This window comes from Haliotis rubra, unplaced genomic scaffold (assembly GCF_003918875.1).
Source record: "Haliotis rubra isolate DU_JTF1 unplaced genomic scaffold, ASM391887v1 Scf141, whole genome shotgun sequence".
Taxonomy (NCBI): domain Eukaryota; kingdom Metazoa; phylum Mollusca; class Gastropoda; order Lepetellida; family Haliotidae; genus Haliotis; species Haliotis rubra.
In genome coordinates, this window is record NW_025765348.1 from 468,620 (window position 1) to 489,936 (window position 21,317).

At 38.2% G+C, this 21,317-nt stretch overlaps 1 protein-coding gene across 1 annotated transcript in view; it reads left to right on the top strand.

The window, feature by feature from the left end:
- Positions 1-5,051: 5,051 nt before the first annotated feature.
- LOC124268987 (conserved oligomeric Golgi complex subunit 1-like) overlaps positions 5,052-21,317 on the top strand; it is a 76,844-nt gene continuing 60,578 nt past the window's right edge. Inside the window, 7 exon segments of the mRNA XM_046704021.1 lie at positions 5,052-5,084; positions 9,416-9,500; positions 12,524-12,568; positions 15,018-15,197; positions 15,919-15,988; positions 16,376-16,555; positions 17,356-17,403. Of these exon segments, the coding sequence (XP_046559977.1) occupies positions 5,063-5,084; positions 9,416-9,500; positions 12,524-12,568; positions 15,018-15,197; positions 15,919-15,988; positions 16,376-16,555; positions 17,356-17,403 (630 nt within the window). The 5' untranslated portion in view covers positions 5,052-5,062.

The window sequence follows — 21,317 nt, forward strand, 5'->3', positions numbered from 1 at the left end:
GTCCACCCGCGGAACGCAAGCGTCGGCGAAACGTTCACGTCGACGTCTGTACACCCGCATTCTTCCATCGCGTCGTTCCAATAGAAATCGTGATTCATGACTGAACCAGATTCTACGCCAATTCGGTAGGTTCCAGGCCTGAACGTTGGTGCACCATTGAACTCGATGTCGACGATGTTGTTGTCGAAGCACAGGGCCAACACAAGGTCTTCTGGCACGTAAACCAGCCTCTCTCAACCTGTTCCTGACGGTCTGCGCAGAAAGCCTCTCTCAATCCGGGTATTTGTCGAGCGGTACTGGTCGCCGTAGCTGTTCGATGACGCAGGTGATGTACCCGGATGTAGCGATCCTGCGCCGCAGTGGTCGCTCGAGGTCGCCCACTACGAGGGGCATCTGCTACCGCATTCTGCCGGCGATATCTCTCCCAGAGCCTTGAAATGGTGCTTTGGTGAACATTCATGCGTCGGGCAACTGCACGTTGAGACTGGCCAGCTTCAAGCAAACCAATGGCGATATGACGGCAGGCTTCACTTAGACGTGGCATTTTGCGTTCGTCAACAATATTCCAAATACAGTGAATAATCGACAGACAGCGATCAACCTTTTATACCCATCATTGAGACTATCTGATCCCCAACTTTCACGTGCATTGCATGTGAATTGTGTATTCTGTGACACTACACGCCGAAATTGAAAATCATGCTGTTAAATACGGGTTTTTACGGATGGTGCGTTTTGTTGTGATGTTTCAAAACATAAACATCATATGACTCATAAACAGAGCAACACCTTTTGTAAAATGAATCACGTTTTAATTCATTGCCACATGAAATTGCTATTTTCATGATGCGTTTCTTTTTTGGGAGAGTATATATATAGATTGATGAATATATGTAGAAGATTTCAATCATAAATGGGGCCTTCTCTTCCCAGTACTTTGATGAATTTAAAATGTATCCATATTTACCTGTTATCATTTTTCTCTTTTATTGACTTATATACATATGTGTATTAACATGATATTGACATAATACCCGTACATCATGTATCTGTATGTACCTCACTTTTGTACATATGATATTGTAATCTTGGGAACCAATAAATAATAATAATAATAATAATGTCAGTAGCTCGTATGTCATCACAGTCTGATGCCAGTGTCATGCTCCCAATAAGTGTTTGGATGATTGCCAACAGAGATTGTTTAACTCTTCAGTAGGAACAATGCCGTGTTCCCGCATAGCTGCCGTAAGGGCGACGTGCTGCTCGTGATAGGGACGAGGTCTGGTGACCGGGCTGGCCACTCCATCAAGAAAATGGTCTCCTGTTTTAAGTCCTGTTTTGGCCCCATGAGGTCGTGCGTGGTCGTCCACGAGGATGAATTCCGGTTCGGTATGCACTAGCATACGGTTTAACGAACACATACAAAATGCCATCCCTGTAGCGCAAATCTGCCATCCTGCTCTATGCTGTAAGACATGGAGATCGAACTGGACAAGATGGGATCGAGCCTTGGTTCAACATGGTTCGCATGGCCGTCGTTGATCACGTGGTATAAGTCAATCGGCACCCCGCTTCTGCATCGATGCATCTCGCTTTCTTTCAGCCATTTTTCTTTCTTTGCTTTTTGTGCTGGTAGTGAACGCACAGTGTCATTTACTTTGTTTGGGATTCATGCACTGCTAGATACATGCCACACGCAGTCACCTGGCTGCCGACCCGTGCCCATATTGGTTCCACGTGATCAAAACTCAACCATGCTTATCTTTCGCAGAATGGATATTTATTAAACAGGACAGACTGCATTTTTTGGCATTACTGTAAGCAATATTCCTTATCGACAGAATGGCTTGTTTCTACTAAACAAGGGCAGCCGTGCAGCTGTCTTCGTAATTAATAATATTTTTAATTATTTTCACGTCCATGTGAGAGGTTTCCAGGCAGACGCTTTTATTGTATTGATGCACAACCTCTATTTCATCCTAGTGAATAGAACACAAATATAATACCTTTAAGGTTCAGTGTTGCAATGTTGTACTGCGAAATGGTTTGCAGCGTCTGTGTGAACAGTACCAACCATGTGTACGATATCTCACGTCACCTTAGTAGGGGAGCTATACGTGTTAATTTGTTCTTTTGATTGAGGGTATTTCGGGTAGCCCAGTGGTTACTTAGCGTCCGCTCGTTATGCCCAACACCCGGGTTCGATTCTCAACATGGGTACATTTTGTACAATGTGTTAAGCTCATTTCTCATGTTCCCCAGAACGTTGCTAAAACAGCTTAAAACCCCAACCACTCACTCTTAATGACGCTCTATAGGTCAAAACAGACTCCCTTTGTACCACATAATATGCTTTTCGATATAAACGAGGATAGTTTAATTGCAACTTCTTAAGCCTATTCTTAATACATTGGCTATGATCAAAGTTAAGAATTCTGATCAAAGTTAAGAATGCGTAGGGCTACGAACGTTTCGAGAATAAGGGGTCAGGACCCCGATCCAAAGTTCGTAACGTTACGACCGAACGTAACTCTTTAGGGACTACGAAACGCTACGAACGTTTCGAGAATGGTACCCAGGTCACGAGCTTGACGCGTTCCTTCTGGAACATTACGCTTCCCAGTCTCGAACATAAGTTATTCGATCTCGCTTATCATCACACGTCTCGGTCTCGAACATTATATGCCACCTTCTTATTTGAGGTGCGCAGTTTCCTGCCCCACGTGTTACCGATTTATGTGACGTCAATGTACCAGTATGTTGCAATACATGCAGGAATAATGACTCAATGAACTAGGCCTGTATTTATTGCCAGAAAAGAAATGGTAGTTACATGCAACATGTGATTTACAATGATCTAAATGTCCTTAAATAGTCAAACAGGAGAATGTCATGCACACTATATGTCCGTTAATAAAATATATTTGCGTCCATCCACAATATTTTGTGTTTGATATGACACTGAGTTTAAACAGATAGATTCGAATATATAACACAATGAGAACGACCACTAATGTAGCTGTCTGGTCAGACCAAACAAACGTAACTGAGAACAATACCCCGTTGTTCATTTCAACTACATTTGCATAAATGATATTTGCAAGACAATGTTATATACAGTAGCGAATCCAACTACTTCTTTTGTTTACGGAGAAGATCTAAGATGATGATTTATCGAGCTCTGTGCGTATATATGAAAATGATTAATTAGTTTTTATTGAACAAGTCCGTTTGCGTTGACAAATGTCATTAACTAAATACAAATATATTTCTACTGAAGCATAAATCATAGTAGATCTGTGTATATTGACAGTACGTGGCGTGCAAAACACTAGTAATATAAGCATTGTCATTATGCCTGTTGTGATCTATCAAAATGTCGTAATGCTGATAGTGACGTCATCATAAAGATTAATGTGTTTACTTTTTAACCCTTCATAACTGCCACAATGTCCCACGACAGAATGGGGTAGGGTGGGGGTGGTGTTTGGCTGTATATCGGAACTGTTTCCACGGATTCAAACTGCATTGGCGGATCCAAGGGGGCGTTGGGGTGGAAGCGCACGCCCGCACGCACACACACACACACCTTACGCCTTTTGTCTTCAGACCATATTGACCGTAACTACCATACCTCAACATAGACTTAACATAGTCGGCTAATACATGTTATGGTCTCCAAAGAGCGTCAGTCGATGACCTTTATGTCAATCACTGGGCTGTTTGATACAGACCATAGGGGCGTGTCTCGCTTAGAACTGACTGACTGACTGAGTTTGGTTTTACGACGCTTTTAGCAATATTCCAGCAACATCATGGCGGGGGACACCAGAAATGGGCTTCACACATTGTACCCATGTGGGGATTCGAACCCGGGTCTTCGGCGTGACGAGCCAACGCTTTAACCACTAGGCTACCCCACCGCCACTGTCTCGCTTAGAAACAGCGTTAGAAAGACATATAGGTATATAAAAGGACCCTACCCTATTACTATATAAAAGGATTTATATAGTAATAGGGTAGGGTATATATACCTATAGGGGCGGTGGGGTAGCCTAGTGGTTAAAGCGTTCGCTCGTCACGCCGAAAACCCGGGTTCGCTTCCCCACATGGGTGCTATGTGTGAAGCCCATTTGTGGTGTCCCCCGCCGTGATGTTGCTGGAATATTGCTAAAAGCGGTGTAAAACCGAAATCACTCATTCACTATATACCTATATGTCTTTCTAACGCTGTTTCTAAGCGAGACACGTCCCTGTGATACAGACTCCAGTTGTAACCGACCTCCGTCTTATAGTATGAATATTTCAGCGTTAAACAACAAATTAACAAACCAAGCTGAGATACATGAGGTTTATTCTGTCCTTGAATAGTAGGTAATATGGTATCAACACATCAAGCAATGGTTCATCACTATTACGGCGGGTAACGTCAGAAATCGGACCCGTTTGAAAAAACGAAACCGAAAATGAAAAAGAAAACCCAATAGCCCAATTTATAAATGTTATCCTGTTTTTAAGGCTTACTAGAATTGTTTCTTAACAGAAGACCTTCTCTACAGTGACATGTGACTATCGGTTAGACTTGTCATGAACCGACAAGTCTAAACGGAAATATAACACCAGTCTATCGATCTTACTCAGTGTTTCATAATAAAATCCAGAACCATAAAATACATTTAAACTTATGATAGTATATAATAATATTTATTTTCTGTCGGGTACAGTTAAACTCGGGCATAAAAGATGTGTATACAATTGCTGTTACTCGATCCTAATAATATATTTTTTACATAAATAACTGCAAGTGTTTAGATTTATGAAAATAATTTCTTTTTATTTCTGAATATGTAATGTGGACTTGATCCAAGATATATACTTTCCCCTTTACATTCCTCAATCAATGTCGATTTTTCTTGTTGATTGTGGTTGCTAACTATTATAATATAAACAACCGGCGAGGAAGCCTTCTCTAATGTTTAGGATTTAGACTGGTTGACTGTGTAAGGGAGTTAAGCGGTGTGTTTTGATGGATTGGACAGAGTTCTCTGCCCTTCCCAAGATGGCAACTGACACGCACCATCGTGAGTTGGCACTTACAAATTATACACAATTGTATATGTTGCGCTACAACAATGAGCTAGCTTGCTTGTATTTGCAAACTGACATTGGGTGACATTTTTATCAAATGACAACCTGTTCAAACTGATAGTGCATTCGATCGCAGTTGTCAAGGGTTGGGCTCGATCAACCGGTTTGTAGACTCGACTAATGTCATATTGATAAACTAAGTCGTGAACATTTCCTAGTGATTCTAAATACACATACTGTTTCCGTTATTTTTGTGTTATGTTAGATATACGTGACGTTGACTTTGATGGAACTCTTTAAATGTCAAACATACGCTATGATAGTTGTGTTATCAGTGATAATAAAATAATCACAGATGTCAAACTTTGATAAAATAATCACAGATGTCAAACTTTGACTTTGACTCAAAGTTTGACAGTTCTTGAACAATACCTTGATTGAAAACAGTGAATCTGCATTTCAGTCAGTCTTAAAGTAGATATACAGTAAAATCTTAAATAAAAATCATTTATGAAGCATGTAAAAACAAATGTCTTGAAGAATAAATCTTTTCCTAAACTCAACATTTGTTGCCAAAAACGTTAAAAACTACTGCAGATCAGGAAACTGAGTGTTATTGTTAATGAGCAGGGTTGACATCCAATGACCTGACCTAACATTGAGCATTGGAGCTTAAACTTTGTCAAAACGATATAGCTTATGATATATTAACGCTAAACAATTAGCTTAGAACTAAGGCTAAGCTTTTTTTCTATACAAATGAATGCCATGTATTAACTGTATATTGACTAGCGATGACTGGTTTAGTTATTAATTATGATTAAACAGTTTCGTAACATGTACTTCACTGATAATTGGGTGGATCTTAGTGGCTGGTATTTAGCTTACAATAAGCAACTTGTGAATAGATTTTTGAGCTTATAGATACTGGGCATGCATAAGTTTCTCTGAAAGATTCTCAAAACTCAAGTTTACCAATATTGTCAAGAAGTTCACAATCTGTTTGCTTTTGCATTTTGTAGCCATGTTTCTTTAGTTTGTCTGGATCTCTCAAAATTCAAGAATACAAGATATTGCTGTGTCCAAAATTTCGTCCTTGCTAAATCAATCCTTACCTTTGGATGTTTGAAGAAATGACAATTGGTTCCTCTTTTGGCTTAACTGAAACAACCCCACAAACGCAATATGCGATCTCACCTTTACTACTTAAAAAGAATAGTGGAAAAAATCACTCCACTGTTATGTAGATGAATGCACAGTAATGATGCGTTAACAAATAGTCAGGGCTCCAGATAATTATTTTGACTACCGCATGGAAATAAAAGGAGGAGTATTTCACAGGCTGCATGGTTTTATTACTTTTCCATGCTAACTGAAAGTGTAACAGTTTTCCTTCCAAAACACTCGACGATTTTCTTTTGGTTACTCATTCTTACTGCAGACGACAGGAAATAAATAACAATGCGCGTTGAGGTATTGCGCATTAAATGTTTTTCTACGCTGGTTTAAGGTCAACACGTAATCTACAGTAACCCTACAGCTGTATTATTACTGATGCGGACCGTAAATGTTGTGATAGTAATACTGTTTAAGGGCTAGCTTTTAAACATTTGTGAACTGAACGTTGATTAAAAATATTAACTCTACAATTTTCGCTTCAGTACAGACAACCAACACTATCCGTAAATGTTGTGATAGTAATTAGGGGTGGGCGATAATACCGGTTAACCGGTATATTGCAATTTGAACTTCACAATACGATATATTGCGGTACACTTTTCGCTAACCGGTTTACCCGATCGGTAATTTTCATGATGTAGTCAAAACTAGTAATAACATTTGTATTTCCTTTATATTATTATACATTAATAGTTTGGAGAAAGTTTATTGGTCATATAATTGCATTTGCGTGACTTTTAAACCATATAAATAAAACAAAATAGATTGGTACTGGCAGTCGTTGTAAGGATAAATAAACATGACACCAGGGAGTCATGATGACTCCTAAATGTTTATGCCTAGGGCAAACAGTGTTAATGCTAGGTACTGCACTACTCAAGATACAGTTGTAATGTATTCATCAATCTAGAATCGTACAGCTTCACTACCAATAATAAATAATTTTCAGGTGCGCTGTTATTTCGCTGAAGAAATATGGTTTTGGTACTATATAATTATAATTTTATGTACATTTGAGAGATGGTGATCTACCTTCAGTTGTTGGCGATCTTTAGCCCATTTTTACATTGTATTGTCTTCTTTCATTGGAATATTTAGCTTTGTTCGCTAGTTTTATATTGATATCTGTGATTATCTAGTATTTTTACTGTCCTTCGTCGGCAGGTTTTTATAATAACTATATATATTTTATTTCAATGTCAAATGTTCTCGTCACGATATGGCTGAAATATTGCCGATGTTGCATTAAATAATAACTCACTCACTCACTACATTTGAGAGAATATACTCTTGTTATTACTATTGTTATTAGAAAAGAAACGCTTCAGGACATTTTCGATGTCAAACAGCAGTTGATCAGCCCAAGAAAAAGAAAATAATTTGAAAATTTGATCGGACTGGATGGTCACAATATAACAGAGAAAACAGTGTTTCAGATGAACGCGCTTCCTTGATGTCTTCTGTTTCATTAACCCTTGGGTTATTATAACGATCCCTTGACTTTCGCGCCTAGTTTCGACTAAACTTGACCTACACTACAGCTTGGTTGAAGGCTATGGGGTACAAATATACTATTTGAATATTCATCATATTGATATTGATAATTGGAGCTCTTGGTTTGTTCATTAGTTGATTGTAATGGTTTTCAATTTCATCAGGGATTAACTGCTTTGTGTACCTGCGACAGTAAATGATCATTGATGTGCTTTGCTCGTTGTTATTACTTCAGGGTGATATAAGGACAAAATCTGATTCACCATGTGCCCTGAAATAGTTACATCAATGATACTGTCGATGTCCGCTCCTTTATCTTATCATGTTTGTTTAAATACTAGTATAACAAGGTGTTGGAAATTTAGTTGAAAAGAATTTACAATGATAACCTTTTTTTTTTCAATATCCAAAAACATTTGGTTCTGTATTGAATCTATTGATGGACATGCTAACAGATCGATAAACATGATTAAGGATGTGACCATAACCGAATAATTATTTGATGAATCGCTCCAGAACTATAGTGACCTGCTGGCTTGTCTGTATATTGTTGGTCGGTGGGGTAGCCTAGTGGTTAAAGCATTCGCTCATCATACTGAACACCGGGGTATGATTCCACACGTGTAGAATGTATGAGGGCCATTTCTGGTGTCCCCTGCTGTGATTTTGCTGGAATATTGCTAAAAGTGGCGTAAAATTAAACTCACTCACTATATATTGTAGTGTCACAATGATACATGTTAAAGGTTTTCACCTGAGAGTCAAATTGTCCCTTTAGGTATAGTTATTTATATCATAGGTATCTATATAGGTGACTGAGAAATACAACACTAATAACACCTGGGATATTTTACTTCAGTTTGTAGTGCTCCCTATGTCTAGTCCTCACAGGATCATTCAGATGATAGTTTTCATTGTCATTGTTTGTGGAATGACTCCACACTCCGCAATTTTCCGGCAGTATGACGGGGTCTGTAATAATCACCTCTGGACCAGACAATCCAGTGATCATTAATCTATGCAGTTGGAATCTGATGACATGTGTCAATGAGCCTGTACGAGGGGTGAAACGGTATACCGCAGTGTTAGTAGAACCTTGGTATTTTGCCTTCGGTTCTCAGGGATGGCAATTTTCCGCTGATCCACTGATTTTCGCCAATTTTATTTCAAATTAATCATTCTGAACCCGCCATTTGATGACACAATATTAAGTTTTCAGCTGGAAATAGATTTTCCTGTTGCCATCCCTGGGTTCTGTATACCATAATGCAATCCAAAAGTTCGGTATTTTCGGTTTTCGTGCCGCCTTTTCTATCTAGTCATAAATGACAGTTTTCTTCATTCAAAATAACAAAGATTATGGTTATTTTTTAACATGTTATTAAACAATGTAAGGGTTGGCTCTTGTCCATTTTCTGCATTATTGTCATATCTCACATACCAAACCGAAATGGACCGAACCGAAGGCCTCGTACCACAATATGTACCGTACCGTGGTAAGAGCGGACCGTTTCACCCCTACGAGCCTGACCAGCCCGATGCCGTTAGTTGCCTCTTATGATGACAAGCATGGGTTGCTGAAGACAAATTCTAACCTGGATCTTCACAGGCATCGTTGTCATTGATGCTACATGACTTTTGTCTGTTTCAGGCACCCCATCAAGCGAGATGGACACTAATTCATTATTTGACAAGATGACCATTGAAGAGATACGTGAAACTGAGAAGAAAATCAGGTAAACTCATACAAATATATCTGGCCTAATAAAAAATTGTTGTGGTTCCAATTACCCAACCGACCCTAGAATTCTGGTGCCGACCCTATTTTTTTAAGCGGTATGAATGAAATAAGCTTTCAGATACCATTGTTTTCCCGGCACCAACAGACATTGGTCATTCTGATAGAGAAAGTCGACATGATGGCCTAAACCTTGATTGCATTATAAACAATTATACATTGATAAATGTGTTACTAGTTTGTACTTTGCTTCTAAAAAAAAGTGGAAAAAATCCTACCTACCTACCCTAAATTTTAAAGAGGTGTAATCAGAACCACAACTTTTTTTTTTGTTTGGCCTCTGCAAAGTGTCTGTAGAAAAATGACCAACTCTGAGTGATAATGTAGAATGTGTCTTGTCATATGACTAGTGGTGTGACGATTCATCGATATGCATCGATGCATCGATCCATGGGCCGCCGATACAGTGAATCGATACAAAGTTTTACATTGTCGTATATCCCGATATGATACATCAAAAGGGCCACGATACATTGATGTTTAACTTTGAATATTGCCGAATCACGATTTGTGTCAAGAAAAAAATTACTTTTGTTTGATGATTAAAATATATGCTTACTTATTTTCCCTCATAAGTAAACGTTCTCTTTGAAATTCTTGCGTCAAGAACTGGGTCAGACATAGCGCTAGCATGTTATTAACATTCACAAAGTCCGTGTATAAACTTAATTATCTCCTTTCTGAATGAACATTGAAAAATGCTGGCGGAATTTGATGAAATACTTTAAAATGGTTTTGCTTTGATCTTGTTTTATAGTTGGTGTTAGAATTAAGGATTTTAGTATCGTGATACATATCGTATCGCCACCCTTATATTGGGATTCGTATCGTATCGCAGCTTCAGTGAACAATACTTTGGCAATATATCGCCGTGACTAAAATTTTAGCATCGTGATGTATCGTATCGCAGGTTGTATGCCAATACCATCACTACATATGACTAGAATCATGATACGATAGACTTGGTGACAGTCTGTGCCTTGTATGTTGCACACAAACAGACATTTCTAGCTAGTTGATAATAATTGGATAATCATTTTTACTTGGGCAGTAGTCCACCACAAGTATGATAGATATCTCGAATATTGGGTAATGAATATGATTAGTGGGTAACTAGTGCAACAAGTCAGCAGTATGATTGACATGTTTTGACCATGTCGACAGTGGTAATTTGTCAACAATGACCAGTGACCACAGTCCTGTCAAATTGAATAGATAACAGTTTTGGCTAGTTTGATATATTCCTTTCTGCATTTCTCCCTTTGATAAATAACAACCAAATTCAAGTAAAAACACCCCTTTTAAAAAATTCATGAACATTTGATTCTAGTGATAGTGAATTACAAATTGAATTTTACAAGGATATGGTTCGATTTACTGAATACGTGAGTGAATTGTGACTCCACTAATTTCCTTCAGCATGGAGTTCGCCACGCTGAATTTGGTGCATTATTTAGAGCCATGAACATGATTTCTATTTAACATTGTAATTTGATGTTAACTTATGAAGTGTAAAGGACTCACGAAGACAAGTTATACACAATTTGCAGTTACTTCATCCATTATGATTTCAGAACACTTACATTGACCCATGGCGTGTTTACATATGTAGACACACAGATTTAGTTTGCATTAATGATTTCTTAATTTACAAATATTCAGTTTCTGTGTCTCTGATTCCTGATACAAGCTGCTTGATGACAGATTCATGTCCAACAGACATTACTGGACCAATCCGGTTATCATTTAAGGTGCTTTGTTAGTACGACATGTTGTTTTACAAGACTCAGGCTTCAGGCAAGTGTCTAACAACACAGGCTGTTGTGATTCCGAATTTTCTAAATTCTTTATTCATATTGGATGCGTCATCTGACAAGATAACCATGCTACTGGCCAATTTGTGTAAACTCACACGACTGCTCGGGTAGGGAATACTTTATTTTAACTCTACTCAGCATCATCCATGTTTTCATTATAGTCGGTATTGTAATGCTAACCGGGTAATTTTCAGACTGAGTTATCACAAATATGATGAAATAGATGTATGGGTACAGGCATATCATGTTTCTTATCAATGAGTCATTTCACAACCCACAGGTGAATCGTGTCATCCCTGTATCCGTCATCTGAAGTATAACTGATCTGTGTTATATCAAATAGAAGATTGATCCATTTCGTTTATGATAACAACTGGATATTGATTACTGATAAATCATGAATGAGAATAGTGATTATTGAATTACTACTTTCTCCATCTCGTTAAAATAAGTTATTAACAGAAAATAGAAAAACTGTCCTAAAGCTTAAATTACTACATGTATTTACGAAGACATCTGTTAGGTACTATTGTTATCAGACTTTTGTTTTCGTGCATGATGTCATATTTTCCTAAAATTTGAATTAAAGATGTTAAAGGGGTTTAAGATGAATTAATAATTTGACGTGTAATTTACACATTTAGGAGTTCTACATCTGTTTTCAAATACCTGGTTTTATTGAATCATCTATTCCGTGAAGATCCATTAGGGTTACGTGGAGATTCAGACATTAGAATTTACGAGCATTGTAAATTATGTAATATTCAATTAAACCTTCAAATCTGAAAACTATTATTTTACCATTATATATTCTGATATGATCTTATTTTAGTTTTCAATATATGTATAGATATAAGAATAATTAACAATCCTAGGTTGATCAGTCACACAGAAAATATATTTTATCTTCTGGTGACAAAAAGTTCTTGGATAATTGTCCCCTGCCGCAACGCGGAATGGGGGCTATGTATTCATCGGCGTCCTTATGTACGTACGCGATTCTTGTTACCCAGTGTCTTCAAATTTGGTGACAGCCTACATTGGGGGATTACTCAGATACCAGTCGAATTGGGTGACCTTGACCTTATCTTCAAGGAATTGCACCAGTTGCCATGGTTACCAGGTTTTTTTGTGTTCTCCACAGATTGGACATTGAGAAGAAGAAGGAGGACCTGCGAGTCATGGTGGGGTGAGTGAGGGACCTTCTGTTTCTTCAACCTGTAAGGTCCAATGTTGGTACAGCTCCTTTGTACCAGAGGTACACTGAAATATTATGTGGCACGCTGTAAAAATAGTAATAGGGCTTCCTGGCACATGTTAATTATGTTATAAGTCATAAACTGTTATGTTTCTTTGAGATTGGGATCTTGCCATGTTTCCAGTGTAACGGGCCGCTCTGTAAGAATACTACTAAGATTGATGGTGAGTGGTCTATGACTTTTGCTCAACCAGCCTTATGTAATTGACTTCGTTCAAAATTGCCTGTGAATGTGTACCTGATGGTATGAGATAGGGCTGGATATTGCCCTGATTCTCATATTGCGATATATTGCAATAATTCAAGAGATATTGCAATACATATTGTGATATATTGACTGGAAGGTTTCTGTCCAAGTGCGTACATCACAACTTGATAATAGCTCTCTGTGTGCGACACCATCTTCTTAGTTGCTGTTACACCATACTTTCAGGCTCCCCGTCCCCGTTGTGTATGGGTATATGCCAGTGGTGTACAGATAAATGATATAGAGCGTTAATATGGAATGTTTCATTGAAGTAACTGTATTGCAAACATAATGATAAAGGTAATAGTATAATCTGATTTTATAGGTCAGTGTTGTTTGCTTCAACAGAATGCCCTTCAATGCAGTATGTAATTATTGTTACTGTTTGTCAGTAATTCATACAGATTCAACTCCAACATAAACATGACTTGTGTTAACATGAACTGCTGTAAAATGAAACTAAAACATGACTTAGGCGAACTATACTTGAGCATAAAATCTCATGTGACCTCCAAAAAACTAAGATCACTGACTAGAATGTCATTATACAGTCCTACAAGATTTATAAGACTTTGGCCTTTATCATAAATTGATAACATATGTCCCATTATGAAACAAAACAAAAATAACAAAATAATGTGAATTGTGAAATGGTCGCTCAGAGCCAGTAGCTCTAGTTATAAGTCCAAATAAAAGATTGGTCAAGTCTTTGAAGGGCATTTAGAAGTGGAATGCATAAGAAAAGCAAGATTATGGATGTCAATCTTTTTTATTGTGAATATTCATGACCTGATGAAGGAGCAAGCATACACTCCGAAAGGTTGTGTTATTTACAACAAGAAGTTGACGTCCATAAATCTTGCTTTTCTTAAAAGATTGGTCCATTTGAGGCCACTTAATTCATCAAAAACGTCACGTATGAAACCATTCAAACCCCAAAACCTGAAGCATTTGGTAGAATATTTTGCACTTTTGGAGCCACTTATAAAAACACTTCCACTTGTAAAATGTTATATGAAACAGAAAAGAAACAAAGGCATATTTGGCACTTTTAGAGCACATTTTGTTGCTATGGAAATCAAGGGCAGATAATTCAAGTGGAGCTAACTTTGGATGACCCAATATATATTTCAGAATCTGAACTATATCGCGATAATCGTATCACGAGATACTGTACCGGTATATACCGGTTTTCCGGTAATATTGCACAGCCCTAGTATGAGATGGTCATGTGACTGTTAATCTTCCAGCACCTCACAGGCAGCTTGGGTTGTAGTAAGGGGGTCGTGGTGGGCGAGCTGTCTAAGGGGCCAGCCTTGTGACCCAGTGAGTTTAAGGTGCTGCGATTGAGCCTACTTCTGACCGGGTGTGAAAACCTGGGAGTCGTTTTTGTGTGCAGACTCTTTCAGTGTTGTCACAACCCCTAGTGTACAGTACACAACACTGTGCACTTAAAAGAACCCACGCATCTGACCAAATGGTAGCAACATGAATATGTGCAAACACCTAGTTGTGGGTACAGCAATGTGCAGTAAAACTTAGACAAGGTACTGTGACTATGTGTCCAGTCCACCCAGCTGTGAATGGGTACCTTGTAAGGATGGAAAAGCCACAATAACTCGGTGAGCCTAGTGGCTGCATGAGTTGTATACTCCCCAGGGAGTTGAGATTGAAAATAAGGTGTCCTGTTGAGATCAACATCCAATCATTGAGTGAAAACAAAGCGCTTTGAGCATGCATGTAGATGGGATGGACTATAGCGCTATATGAATAGCCATATAATAATAATATAATAATAGTGCACACTGATCCTAAACCGAGGTAATAATGTTAGCACTTTGAGCATACAACTTGTGTATGATAGTTTATGTACACATATTGTTGTTAGTACTTTGGCCATGATGGTTAACGTTGGAACATTGTGTTTAAGTATGTTTTAGCTTTGGTTTAACTGGCACAGATTCACCAATTTATGAAGTGTCATGATGTAGCTGGAGTGTTAGTGTTTTGGAGTGTTAGTGTGAGTGAGTGTTTGAGTGAGTGAGTGAGTGAGTGATGTGTAATGATGTTTGACCTGCCTCAGTGAGTGTGCGAGTGAGTGAGTGATGTGTAATGATATTTGAACTGCTTCAGGGAAAGGTATCGGGACTTGATTGAGGCAGCTGACACCATCAAAGACATGAAGACCAGTTCGGAGAACGTGACCCAGTCGATCAGCCACATGGAGGACATGTGCAAACAGCTGAAGCAGAACTACATGGTGCGTGGAGTGTCCTACCACCAGAAGGTCAAGGCCGACAACACCACGGGCAAGTAAGTCAACACCTGGACAGGTGGAAATAGTTGCAGACATCAACTGTGAAAGTGTTAGGAATTTGTGTAGACTTCTCTTTCACTTTGTGGGGGTAGTGGGGTAGCCTAGAGGTTAAAGCATTGGCTCGCCACGCTGAAGACCTGGGTTCGATTCCCCAGATGGGTACAATGTGTTTAGCCCATTTCTGGTGTTCCCCACTGTGATATTGCTGGAATATTGCTAAAAGTGGCATAAAATCATACTCACTCTTTCACGTTATCGAAAGTGAAAGTCTCTTTCCATTTTCAGTCATTCCTTGTTCTACATGACACCACTGTTCTGCTTACATTCCTTGTTCTACATGACACCACTGTTCTGCTTACATTCCTTGTTCTACATGACACCACTGTTCCACTTACATTCCTTGTTCTACATGACACCACTGTTCTGCTTACATTCCTTGTTCTACATGACACCACTGTTCCACTTACATTCCTTGTTCTACATGACACCACTGTTCCACTTACATTCCTTGTTCTACATGACACCTGTGTTCCACTTACATTCCTTGTTCTACATGACACCACTGTTCCACTTACATTCCTTGTTCTACATGACACCACTGTTCCACTTACATTGCAGTGTAATCAGCCATAAATTTCAGTAGTGTTTCTCAATGAAATAAGTCAAGTATACAAACTGTGTTAGCATAGTTTCAAAGGAGCCTTTGTATGTTTACAGAAAGAAGCAGGAAGCTGAGTTTTATGGTGTAGCTGCTCAGATTAAGCTGTTGCTGGATATGCCAGAGAAGGTGAGACTAAATATGATGCTGTTATTCTGTAGTTATCCATTGGACATGGGCATGAGTGGCCCAGTTAATGAATTTAATAGCCTGGTTTGCCTCCAATGGCCATTGTCCATTGTTGCCAGATGTCTAACAACCAGCTTGCAACTCCACAACTTGAGATTTCAGAAAGACAGGTACATTGGCTCAAAGGTGTTTTTCAAAGTGGAAACGGTTTGTTGGTCTTATTTAAGCCTTCATTTATGTTTAAATATTTACATGGTGCTGTTACATACTCCCAAAGGTACTGATTCTGCATTTGTAGAGACAGTTGACCAGGTTTATAAGGTCATGTACTAAATATAGTTTGGAACTGTGTAAGTGGGCTATTACTATCCCCTGTACCGTTTGTAGATCTGGAGCAGCAATGACAGCCGTGACTACTTGACAGCCACCCAGCTGTACCTCCTCGCCCGCCACGTAAACACCAGTCTGCAACTCAACTCCCAGCGTTCGGCCAACATCCTGTCCTGGTTCCCAGTCCTCACTCGGCAGTGGGCCGCCATCAGTCACTTCAAAAACACCATCCTGCAGGTCAGATCATTCTGGCATTGATTTTGCATTCATGTTATTATTTGGTGGCAGCTGGTCAGTGGAACTTTAATTAAACCTTGAATAAACTAACAAGGATTGGAAAAATATTCAGAAGATTTCATGGAAACACCATCCCTCAACAAAATAGAACAAGAGGAGCATCAGTATTTGAGATTTTCTGCTGTAGTATTTACATTGAACTGCCTCAATCATTATTTTGGAGCTTTAGCGTTAAAGGACATATTTTCATGCATGTTCATTTTCACATCATCTGTATTTTACAAGACATTTTGTTTTTGTACGCTGTGATTCAACCACATTACATTCACTCTTTAGTTGGTTCAACTTGGTTGACAGATGTCATCGTATCCCAGTTGGGTAGTGCTGTTGATCACTGTATTGTCTGTATTGATCAGACTTGATTATATACAGGCTGACGCCATATAGCTGGAATATTGCTGAGTGCGGTGTTAAACAACAAACCAACCAACTTTAGTTGGTTTAAGGAGCACCTGTTTAGAAAACTGCTGTTAGGAACTTTGAACGTTGATAACTCTCCAACGTAAAGTCTACCCATCTAGTCTGGTACATGATCTGTCCTGCAACCTCCATGTCTGATTACAGTTGGGTGGGGGGCGGTGGGGTAGCCTAGTGGTTAAAGCGTTGGCTCGTCACGCCAAAGACCCGGGTTCGATTGCCCACATGGGTATAGTGTGTGAAGTCCATTTCTGGTGTCCCCAGCCGTGATATGTTGCTGAAAGCGGTGTAAAACCCAACTCACTCACTCACTCTGATTACAGGGATGTCGCAGCTCTCTGAAAGACACGGAGGGATCCTACACAGATAAGGTAAATATGCACCCTCTGTCTTTCAGCATGGTGAACAGAACCTGATCTTTAAATGTAGATTAATATAAGTTCAGTATAAGCCATAGCCAGTAAACAATTTAATGAAAATGATTCTATGAGCCTCAAAATTATTTAAGACTGTAAGTGTAGAATTGCTTCTCTTCTCTATTCCTTGCAGCTCACATGATCTATTTATTGTAACAAACAGATATGACCTCATCAGTATAATGAATAAAGATTGATTGATTGTCTGAACAGTTTGTGCCAAGATCAGTGTACTGTACTAGAAGGGGCGGTACGACAGCCTTGTGGTTAAAGCGTTCACTTGTCATGCTGAAGACCCAGGTTTAATTCCCCACATGGGTACAATATGTGAAGCCCCGCTGTGATATTGCTGGAATATTGCTAAAAACTAAACTCACTCATTCACTGCAATAGAACATGTCTCAGAACCAATCGTGGTTGAAATAATGATAAGGTGCTGCCATTGTGGGTGAGCATTGGTGTATTTTTTGTATTCTATGGCACAAACTCAGACTGATTTGCTTTATCAGACTTACAGAATCAAATCAGTCTTGGATCATATTGAATCCTTATTATACAAGTGGGGCGGTGGGGTAGCCTAGTGGTCAAAGCGTTAGCTCGTCACGCCGAAGACCCGGGTTCGAATCCCCACATGGGTACAATGTGTGAAGCCCATTTCTGGTGTCCCCCGCCGTGATATTGCTGGAATATTGCTAAAAGCGTTGTAAAACCAAAACTCAGTCAGTATTATACAAGTAACCACTGATCAGCTCAGCTTCATGTTTGGCAGGATTCATGGTTTCACCATATTTGAATTTGTCTATTGTGTGGTAGTGTTTTTTACCAAAATTATGACATTTCTTAATTCTAAGAGTTAGAGTTATCGCATTTACGAGACTATATATATATATATACTTTAACAATTGATAACAAATCTTTTTCTAGCTTGTTAGCTATGGGTCTCCAAGTATAAATGATGTATTTTTAATTCCTAAAGATATTTCTTCCCAACTGTTTAAAATCTGTGTTTATACTTGATCAGTTACATAAAATCATATGCTTGAGAAACTATTTATCACTGGATGAACTACAGAGACTAATTTCACTTTCTCTGAGTTTATTACATAATCTTCATTTGCCACAATATGATGTGACACTTTCTTCCAATAAATTCTTTGCTTACTGTATTCTGAACATTATTTAATCATTTCAAAGTATTTCTGAAGATAATTGAGTGTTACCATCAAGTTCACATTTCCCCAGACTGAATAACCAGGCTTCAGTCCTACCCAAACCAAAACAACAAACACAATGCTAATTATAAACCCACAGCACATGCTGCCGTTAGCTGTTATAGGGTTTGGGTAAATTGACCAATCAACTGTATTGCATTTCTAAGACATTAGAGATATTTTTGTTAGCGTCTGTACAGTGTCTCTACACACACTAGCTAGGTGTTGGGCACACTTGTTGTTGGTATTTCGAGGACGGTTACAGGGCATCACTTTGGTGTAGATGTTGGCTAAACTTTACAACCTAATTAACACAGTAAGATTCAGGCTTCCCTATTCTAGTTGTTCCTTGTTGTGGTGGGTAGCATTGTCTTTCATTTGTTGTCTGAATGACTGTGAGTAGCTGTGATGATAAAACCAAAGGACAATATATGATACAGAAGAGTTTGAAATTCTACCATGACTTCAGTAAATACTGGACTGTGATTGGTTAATCAAAGTCTCTCATTCAGAGGTATATAATCCTTCATATACAGTATGTATTTTTCTAAATCTTAATAACATGGTTATGGTAGAATGGAGATAAATGTACTGTGTTGGAAAATCACAGGTTTGTAACGAAATTATAACAGCTCTAATTTGTTTATTTCAAACCTCACGCTATGTGTTGCGTTTTAAATCAAATTTAGAGCTATTATAATTTAGTTTTATACCTCTGATTTTCCGACACAGTACATTTTTCTCCGAGATGTTCCGAATTGTTAAGGACAGTGCATGATAAGGAGTAGTCAGATATTGTTAAGGACAATGCATGATAAGGAGTAGTCAGATATTGTTAAGAACAATGCATGATAAGGAGTAGTCAGATATTGTTAAGGACAATGCATGATAAGGAGTAGTCAGATATTGTTAAGGACAATACATGATAAGGAGTAGTCAGATATTGTTAAGGACAATGCATGATAAGGAGTAGTCAGATATTGTTAAGGACAATACATGATAAGGAGTAGTCAGATATTGTTAAGGACAATGCATGATAAGGAGTAGTCAGATATTGTTAAGAACAATGCATGATAAGGAGTAGTCAGATATTGCTGAGTAGTCAGATAAGGAGTAGTCAGATATTGTTAAGGACAATGCATGATAAGGAGTAGTCAGATATTGTTAAGGACAATGCATGATAAGGAGTAGTCAGATATTGCTGAGTCAAGATATGATAAGGAGTAGTCAGATATTGTTAAGGACAATGCATGATAAGGAGTAGTCAGATATTGTTAAGGACAATATATGATAAGGAGTAGTCAGATGTTGTTAAGGACAATACATGATAAGGAGTAGTCAGATATTGTTAAGGACAATGCATGATAAGGAGTAGTCAGATGTTGTTAAGGACAATAGCATGATAAGGAGTAGTCAGATATTGTTAAGGACAATGCATGATAAGGAGTAGTCAGATATTGTTAAGGACAATGCATGATAAGGAGTAGTCAGATATTGTTAAGACAATGCATGATAAGGAGTAGTCAGATATTGTTAAGGACAATACATGATAAGGAGTAGTCAGATATTGTTAAGGACAATGCATGATAAGAAGTAGTCAGATATTGTTAAGGACAATGCATGATAAGGAGTAGTCAGATATTGTTAAGGACAATGCATGATAAGGAGTAGTCAGATATTGTTAAGAACAATGCATGATAAGGAGTAGTCAGATATTGCTGAGTAGTCAGATATTGTTAAGATATGATGTTATTGTTAAGGACAATGCATGATAAGGAGTAGTCAGATATTGTACATGATAAGAGATACAGATATTGTTAAGGACAATGCATGATAAGGAGTAGTCAGATATTGATAAGACAATGAGTATAAGAACAATCATGATAAGATATTGCTGAGTAGTCAGATAAGGAGTAGTCAGATATTGTTAAGGACAATGCATGATAAGGAGTAGTCAGATATTGTTAAGGACAATGCATGATAAGGAGTAGTCAGATATTGTTAAGGACAATACATGATAAGGAGTAGTCAGATATTGTTAAGGACAATACATGATAAGGAGTAGTCAGATGTTGTTAAGGACAACGCATGATAAGGAGTAGTCAGATATTGCTGAGTAGACAGATAAGGAGTAGTCAGATATTGTTAAGGACAATGCATGATAAGGAGTAGTCAGATATTGTTAAGGACAATGCATGATAAGGAGTAGTCAGATATTGTTAAGGACAATGCATGATAAGGAGTAGTCAGATATTGTTAAGGACAATACATGATAAGGAGTAGTCAGATAGTCAGATATTGTTAAGGACAATGCATGATAAGGAAATTGTTAAGGACAATACATGATAAGGAGTAGTCAGATGTTGTTAAGGACAATGCATGATAAGGAGTAGTCAGATATTGTTAAGGACAATACATGATAAGGAGTAGTCAGATATTGTTAAGGACAATAAATGATAAGGAACATATGATAAGATATTGGAATTAATCAAGTTCATAGCTGGCACATAACAGTTGCAGTTGGTTTAATATTCTTAATGTGTCCTTTATAATAAACCAATGCTATCATTATGAAGTTGTTAAAAAGTCTAGACTGCTGGACATATTTCCTTAACATCTGTTTTGTTGATGAACAACGTTTTCCTAATGTTGGGCTCT